This window comes from Amblyraja radiata, chromosome X, assembly GCF_010909765.2.
Source record: "Amblyraja radiata isolate CabotCenter1 chromosome X, sAmbRad1.1.pri, whole genome shotgun sequence".
Lineage (NCBI taxonomy): Eukaryota > Metazoa > Chordata > Chondrichthyes > Rajiformes > Rajidae > Amblyraja > Amblyraja radiata.
In genome coordinates this window covers 5,977,925-5,986,332 of record NC_045999.1, presented here as the reverse complement: position 1 = coordinate 5,986,332, position 8,408 = coordinate 5,977,925, and the positions used below count along the sequence as shown (strand labels likewise).

The following is an 8,408-nucleotide window of genomic DNA, read 5'->3' as shown; positions in this document are numbered from 1 at the left end:
ACTTTCATGAAGGAGTGTTCAAGGATGCAGCATTATACTGCCCTAACGATTCATCATCATGAGTCATCCTACATCCTATTTGACCGCCTTGTGGAGTTGGAAAGAAATTGTCTAGAACCCTAACTGCAATTGGTTACAAGCTCTGTCCTAATCAGTATTACTGGTGATAGAGGGCTGGGAATAATATTCACGAGTATAGTTTAGCTTAAAAATACAGCGTGGAACCAGGTCCTTTGGGCCACCAGTTCATGAGCTGACCAGCGATCTCCGTACACTAGCACTATCCTGCACACAAGGGACAATTTCTATCGAAGTCAATTAACCTACAAACCTGTATATCTTTGGAGCGTTGGAGGAAACCAGAGCACCCGGAGAAAACCCACGCAGTCACGGAGCAAACGTACAAACTCCATACAGACAACATCAGTAGTCAGGATCAAACCCAGATTTCTGGCGCTGTAAGGCAGCAACTCTACCACTGCGCCACCGTGCCGCCCTAATTTAAATAATTTGACAATCAGAACGTTTCACAGCACTAATTATATTTCAGAAGTATAATAATTACTGTTACAATGCAGAAATGTGGCAGTCAGATTAGTACGGCAAAATTCCACAATCAGGAATGTTGAACTACTTAAAGATGGAATACAATATGCCGGGTGGCTTGCAATAATAACATTTAGCATCTGGCATGTTGAAGTTCACCTGTGTTACTTTGAAAAGGAAGTTGCAATGCACGAGGGATGTGAAAGTAACAAACCCACACACATTCCCAACAGCATCTGCTTCATCTGTACTTGGCAGTTCGCGGAGTGAGACAATAAACTCATTGAAACGATACACGTATCTAGACATGGACCAAAATTCCTTCTGTTACCATTTTAATGGAGACTTTGACCTATTTCATAATTGGGACCAAAGGAATTTCATGGAACATGTGCAGTTATAGTTGCAGAATCTTTGTACATGGGCTCAACTCTTCATGGTCATCAACTAAACGGAAACACAATTCAACACCAGGTTTAGACACTTTACTGACAGTTTACTATTTTATATGAAAATAAATAGTAAGCTATCCTATTCGGGGTATCAAAGGTTGCAGAAGAAGGTAGGAGAACAGGGTTGAGAGGGAAAAATGGCGGAGCAGATCAATGGCTATATAGCCTAATTCTCCTGCAATCAAAATAGCAAATCATGAGGACTCTGAACGAACTGCACAGCAAATGATGGCAATGGAAGATGGTTGGTCTTCGAGCCTGATCATTTTGGCTTCAGGATATCACAGTAGGGTTTTCTCAGTGCAGTAGCCCAGGCTGCTTCAACAATCATCACCTTGCATGACATTACATTGGGAATGTTTGCTGGATTTTTATTCACCTCCATTCTGAACTCAGAAAATAAAATGGTCCTTGCCTGCACACCACAAGACATGGCCAAAACCAGGCATGAGTTGTGGCACAAAAATACCACGGTCATCTGCAAAGGAGAGAATCTAAGTATAACCCTTTGACATTCACCAATGCTCCTTACCACCACCATTCCACAGTAATCAACACTCTGTCAGGGCATTAGAATGGGGTTGTGAGGGAAAAATAGACCAGCCATGATCAAATGATGGAATAGACTTGATGGGCCAAATGGCCTAATTCTACTCCCTATGTCCTGTGGTCCAGAATTGACGGGCAACCTAACTGGACCAGTAACATATATATTGGCTGCATAGTAGGTCAGATGGTGGTATTCCAAGGGAAGGGACTCTCTCTATAAATCACTAAGGCCTGGATGAACGTAGCTCCAACACCAACGTAGGTTGGCGCAGTTGAGAGGAGACAAAACCTCACACTTTGCCGACATGCTTGTCAACGTCCAAACGTTCATTCTCTCCACTGACGCTGCCATCCGCTCCCGCCACTCGCCAAGTGTTCTTCCTTTACAGCTGGGATAAAGGCAGCTAGTGCAATGGTATACCGCCTACACAGTTCCTTTCCAAGCCATACACCCTGATCTTCTGAGGACATATGTTGATCCTTCACCATCATGAGGTAAAAATCCTGGAACACCATCCAACAGCAAAATGGTGGCTTCACAGCAGTGGTTCAAAAAGGAAACTCACCATTATCTTCCCAAGGGCAATTAGCAGTGGGCAACAAATGCTCGTCTGATCTGCAACATACACATCCCATTTAAGACAACAACAAATAAAAGCTCAGCAGTAAACTGCTTAAATAAATGTCTTGATCAGTTTCTGCACTGTAATACTGAGTTTCTTCAAGTGTTAATATATTAAAATACTTCTTCCCTTAATCCAAATGCGAGTGCATAATAATAAAAAATATATATTGGTAAGGAAATTCTCTCCCTCTTCCCTAAATACAGAAAACACCTTATAAACAGTACAAGCTTATAAGGGGGAGAAACTGAAATTCACTTGAGACCAATTGTTCCCTCAGTCTATAATTTGCTGTGTGTTGGTCTAACGTTTTCACTGACACATTTGTGTGAGTTAGCTCTGCTGAAAAGTTCCCAACATCATTTCAAAGATGTTGCCAACAACAATCAGGCCTTTTCTAATTTTCCATTCATATAAACTGGATATCACACTCACCAGGACGCCTCCAAACATTAAATAAACAAGCAGGAAGGTGCACCGTAACAATGCCAGTGCTTTCTCAATAAACGTTTGTTCAATGTTAAAGATTACTTTAACTGCATTAAAGTAAACATGTGCAGTCAGGAGCTGTAAAATTCAATATAAAAATTCTACCTGCTGAGTTTTACTATGTTCGACTAAGGTTTGATGCACTTATTGTAAGCGACTGCAAATAAAAGTAGTTTGGAAGTTTGTCTAATTGCTAACAGCACAATCTTGATCATCAACTCACCCAATACCAACAACCCGTCCCTTTTTAGTAACTCCATCCTCCACCCTGACTTACCTGTCACTATGCAGCCTGCTTCAGTAGAAAGATTAACCAAGGACAATGTTCGAGAGGGCTCCAAGATTTCCACGATTACAATCCATGAAATTCCATAACGGGGTACCAAAAAAATCCCACTCACATAACACTCAAGCAGACCTTTCTCCCTTTTATACAGCAGCCTTGCCAAGAATCAATGAATTAAGATTGGACTTATTTTTTGACAATCTCTTATTGTGCAACTGACCCATTAATGCTTTTGTAGCAAAGTGGCTGTAGTTTATTTTTCAAGGCATGATATAGGTAAACACACAAATTGTCATAGCTTCAAGAACAAATATCCGAGAATCCATTTTAAGAGCAAGTTGCAGCTTGCTTATGTGCCAAGGGGGGGGGGGGGGAACAAGCATTTGTTGCTTATCAGAGGCATCACCTTTCAAAACGTAGAAATCTATTACATACACTTTAAATACTGCCATTTACAAAGTTGGAACATTTACAAAAAATTGCACATAAATCCAAATTTGGTGGGGAGAGGGGGGTGGGGGTGGGAGTGGGAATCAAGCAGCAGTTACACAGGTTACTGGAGCTGGAGAAGCTTCACAATATGACTGAGGGAATCGACTGAAGCAAAGGCCAAATACTGACAGCAGAGCCAGACCTCGAGGCTAACACTGCTTTCAGTGTCTATGGCCTTCTCTGCAAACTTGATCATAAGTATTGTCCGTTTTAGGTCCAGCCAGTTTTGTAATATGCTGTTTCTGTCTGCAATGCCGCTGCATGATTTGAGTGTCTGAACCAGGTCATCTCTTGGTCCCCAGAGGAGGCACTGCAAGTAGACTTTGGCATCTGAAATAAGGATGCGTTCTGAAGGGTTGGGGTGCAGAAGGAGACCTGCCAGCTGCTGAAGACCCTGGGAGTAGACTGAGCGCTTAGGGATGGCTGGGAGGTCTATTCTTGTGTACTCCTTCTCTTTCAGTTCTGGGTTTTCTTCAAATGGGTTGGGTAGATGCAGCATCTCATAAATGAGGATCCCTGTTTGAAACTCGTCGCACTTTTTGTACTGGGTGATGGTGATGATCTCGGGCGCGAGTCTTGACTGATCCCTCAGGACTTCCAGATTTACCACCTGGCTTTTCTGCTTGGCCTGGGAGAAGTTACTGATGATAAGCCTCGGCAATTCTGTGCTGGCAATTGCATTTTCGGATTCACAGTTTCCCAGGGCTTCCTGCCCACATCTCACCAGGAGCAAATTCTCCAATCGCAAGTCACAGTGCGTAACGTGATGCGGCTTTAAGTGATTGAGGCCCGCGCAGAGTTGGAGCAGCAGCAAGCACACTTGCCGCTCATAGACGTCTGGGTTCCTCGAGTGCCGAGGAGCGGACTCGCGCACAAAGTCAGCAACAGTTCGGTACGGAACCTCTCGGGTAATGACCACCACACGACTCCTGTGTTTGCTGCAAGCTCCCTTGGCACTGGAGCTGTTCCTGGTATCCTTTGAAACTTCTGACCTATCTTCGTCGTCTTCTACCACTGAGGCATTGGGGTCCTCCCAGGGAAGCATGCGGACTGGTACCTCGGCTAGGAAGTGGCCACAGTCCTGCTGGATGTTGAAGTGCACAGCGAGGCTTTGCCTCACTGCTAGGCTGTGGTAATAGAGTTGCTGCGAAGCTTTGGCTTGACTTTTACATATCTGGAAAAGAGAAAATGGAAGTTAAAATCTCGGGCACTGTGCAAGATACCATTCTTGGTGAGTGTAGACAAAAGTGCTGGAGAAACTCAGCGGGTGCAGCAGCATCTATGGAGCGAAGGAAATAGGCAACGTTTCGGGCCGAAACCCTTTGGGTTTCGACCCGAAACGTTGCCTATTTCCTTTGGGTTTCGGCCCGAAATGTTGCCTATTTCCTTTGGGTTTGGGCCCGAAACGTTGCCTATTTCCTTTGGGTTTCGGCCCGAAACGTTGCCTATTTCCTTCGCTCCATAGATGCTGCTGCACCCGCTGAGTTTCTCCAGCACTTTTGTCTACCTTAAATTCTGATGCGAGTTTGGAACCTCCATATAAAGTCTCCCTGGCATGTGCACATTTTCACCACAGGATAGAGCGTCATACTCTTCAGAGTAACCAAGCTGCACAATAATAACTTGTATCAAGCAAGAATTGCACAGAATATAAACAAAGAAACAAGGATTTAATTCCAGCATTTTTTTTTGTAACACATAAGTCTCCTTTCAGCTGTTCATCTCTCCTATTCCTTTTCTTTATCCAAGATCCAAGTTTAGAAGGATGAGGGGGGGGGGGGGGGGGATCTTATAGAAACGTATACAATTATAACAGGACTGGACAAGCTAGATGCAGGAAAAATGCTCCCAATGTTTGGCGAGTTCAGAACCAGAGGCCACAGTCTTAGAATAAAGGGGAGGGCATTTAAGACTGAGGTGAGAAAAAACTTTTTCACCCAGAGAGTTGTGAATTTGTGGAATTCCCTGCCACAGAGGGCAGTGGAGGCCAAATCACTGGATGGATTTAAGAGAGAGTTAGATAGAGCTCTAGGGTCTGGTTGAATCAGGGGATATGGGGAGAAGGCAGGCACGGGTTATTGATTGGGGACGATCAGCAATGATCACAATGAATGGCTGGCTCAAAGGACCGAATGGCCTCCTCCTGCACCTATTTTCTATGTTTCTATCGACTGAAATCCATTGATGCACCAGCTCATCATCTCCCGTGGGCAGCATCTAACCACGCTGTGGGTAAGTTACTTTATTTAGTTTATTCGTTGTTATATTATATTCATGCCCGAGAAGGCATAGAGTGCTGGAGTAGTTCAGCGGGTCAGGCTGCAGCTTGAGAGAAAATGGATAAGCGACGTTTCAGGTCGGGTCCTTCTTCAGACTGGGAAGAAGGGCGCTGACCCGAAATGTCACCGATCCACGTTCTCCTGAGATGCTGTCTCACCCGCCGAACTACTCCAGCACTCTGTCTCTTCTTTTGTAAACCAGCATCTGCAGTTCCTTGTTTTTACATTCTTTTTATTAGCACCCCTCGGTTGATATTCACTCTAAAGCTACAATTTTTAATTTGCAATAAATTCCATGATGAGGCTTTTCAGTTCTGAGAAAAATTGCCACTAAACCTACAATGCCTCCTCTCCTCTCCCAGAGCACACACTTTCTAACACGATTCACTGGAAATACAGATGCTGGAATCTGGAGCAAAATATAAACTTGGTGGGTCAGGCAGCATCTGTGGACAGAATGGATAGACATTCTTCCTACTCGGGAAGAGTAGGGTTTCGGCTCGAAACGTTGCCTATTTCCTTCACTCCATAGATGCTGCTGCACCCGCTGAGTTTCTCCAGCATTTTTGTGTACCTTCGATTTTCCAGCATCTGCAGTTCCTTCTTAAACACTTCCTACTCGGGACCCTTCTTCTGACTAACTGTGGTGGCAGGAAGGGGGTGGAGCGGAGAGAAAGCTGGAAGAGAGAGCTAGGGGTGGGACGTTGAAGGCCTGGCAAGTTGAAGGTAAATACCGGTGAGGGGGATTCACTGGGCATTAGTCAAGCCTGTGTGAACTTCACCCAGATAGTACCCATGGTCAGGCTCGAGTCAGGGTCTTTAGAGCTAATAAGCAATCGCATTCACTGCCGAACCACTTGTTGCCCTCACAAGAACACAGGAGTAGTTAACCAAGTCCCTCCAGCCTACCCCACCATTCAATATGATCATAGCTCATCACATTGAATGGCGGTGCTGGCTCGAAGGGTCAAATGGCCTACTCCTGCACCTACAGTCTATTGTCTATTGTCTAGTTACGACTCCTTTTGTGCCACTTCCCCATAGCTCTCCAGATCTTTCAAATATTTAATCGATCTCCACTTTAAGTATTTCTAATCATTTAGGATCACCCTCTAATCAATAAATTCCAGAGATTCACTGACCTCAGAGAAGAAATGTCCAGGTATCTATGGTGCCTTGTTCTCGGCCATCCTGCTAGTAAAAACTATTGAATTTATAAGTAGTAGGTCTATTCCATGGGAAGTGACCATATTTTACACAATCTAAACAATTTAACCCGCGGCACGGTGGCGCAGCGGTAGAGTTGCTGCCTTAAGCGCCAGAGACCTGGGTTTGATCCCAACTGCAGGAGTTGTCTGTACTTAGTTTGTACGTTCTCCCCGTGACCGCATGGGTTTTCCCAGAGATCTTCAGTTTCCTCCCACACTCCAAAGACGTACAGGTTTGTAGGTTAATTGGTTTGGTATAAATATAAATTATCTCTAGTGTGTGTGTAACATAGAAACATAGAAAATAGGTGCAGGAGGAGGCCATTCGGCCCTTCGAGCCAGCACCGCCATTCATTGTGATCATGGCTGATCGTCCCCAATCACTAACCCGTGCCTGCCTTCTCCCCATATCCCTTGATTCTACTAGCCCCTAGAGCTCTATCTAACTCTCTCTTAAACGTAGGATAGCCTTAATGTCAGGGATCTTTGGTCGGTGCGGATACGGTGAGCTGAAGGGTTTGTTTCCGCGCTGCATCTCTAAACTAAACAGCAATACAACCCTTCTCTTTGCTGTCTTAACACGATGCAATAAAAAATAACCTGCGTCTTTATGTTTCTAACATGATGGGATACAAACTGCGATATTGATCTGTGGGCCATAACAGAAGCGGTCCCACAGCAGGCAGGTATCAAACGAAGCTGGCCAGTTGTGCTGTAAGTTACCATCTGTAACATTAACTCAGTTTTTTCTTTGTAATTTTGTCTAATATCCTGCAGATTTCCTACACCTCTGACCTGCACCACAGATATTACATGTTCCTTTGTTTTCAAGAGTCAAGACTCAAGTGTTTCATTATCATGTGTTCCAAAGATATAATGAAATTCTTGCTTGCTGTAGCTTAACTCGTATTGCAGTGAATGCAATAACACAAAGATAATAGATAATGATCAAAAATATAATAAATTAATAACAGTTTCTTGCACCTACTGTCATCTTTAATCTATGAATTTAATAGCTTCATCAGCAGCACCAGGTCTTACAGACTCACCCCATGAGCAATATTCCATTTACCTATCCATCCCTCCCCTATCCTTGTAATAACAAGGAACTGCAGATGCTGATTTATACCAAAGAAAGACACAAAATGCTGGAGTAACTCAGCAGGTCTGTCAGCATCTCTGGAGAACATGGATAAATGACATTTCGGGCTGGGACTGTTGTTCAGTCAGACCCGAAATGTCTCCTATCCAGAGATACGTCTCCAGAGATACTGCCTGACTGCAGATAAAAAGTAGTCTCCACGTCTTGGAGCCTAATGACCTTGGGCTGTTCACCAGTTTGCTGAAGGTCTAGCTCATACTTTTCAATGTTTGGATTGAAATGCTTAGCACTTAGTGGTGAAGACATGAGATGTCCACAAAATGACTAGGCAAAATTGTGTAGGAATAAACCATCACCAAAGTACGGCTGCAGATGGCTGTGA

At 44.1% G+C, this 8,408-nt stretch overlaps 1 protein-coding gene across 2 annotated transcripts in view; it reads right to left on the bottom strand.

Annotated features, from left to right (window-relative positions):
- Nucleotides 1-406: 406 nt before the first annotated feature.
- peak1 (pseudopodium enriched atypical kinase 1) overlaps nt 407-8,408 on the bottom strand; it is a 106,575-nt gene continuing 98,573 nt past the window's right edge. For both annotated transcript variants that reach the window (XM_033014752.1, XM_033014751.1), the window contains one exon: nt 407-4,611. In XM_033014752.1, the coding sequence (XP_032870643.1) occupies nt 3,499-4,611 (1,113 nt within the window). In that variant the 3' untranslated portion in view covers nt 407-3,498. The remainder of the gene's footprint in view (nt 4,612-8,408) is intronic.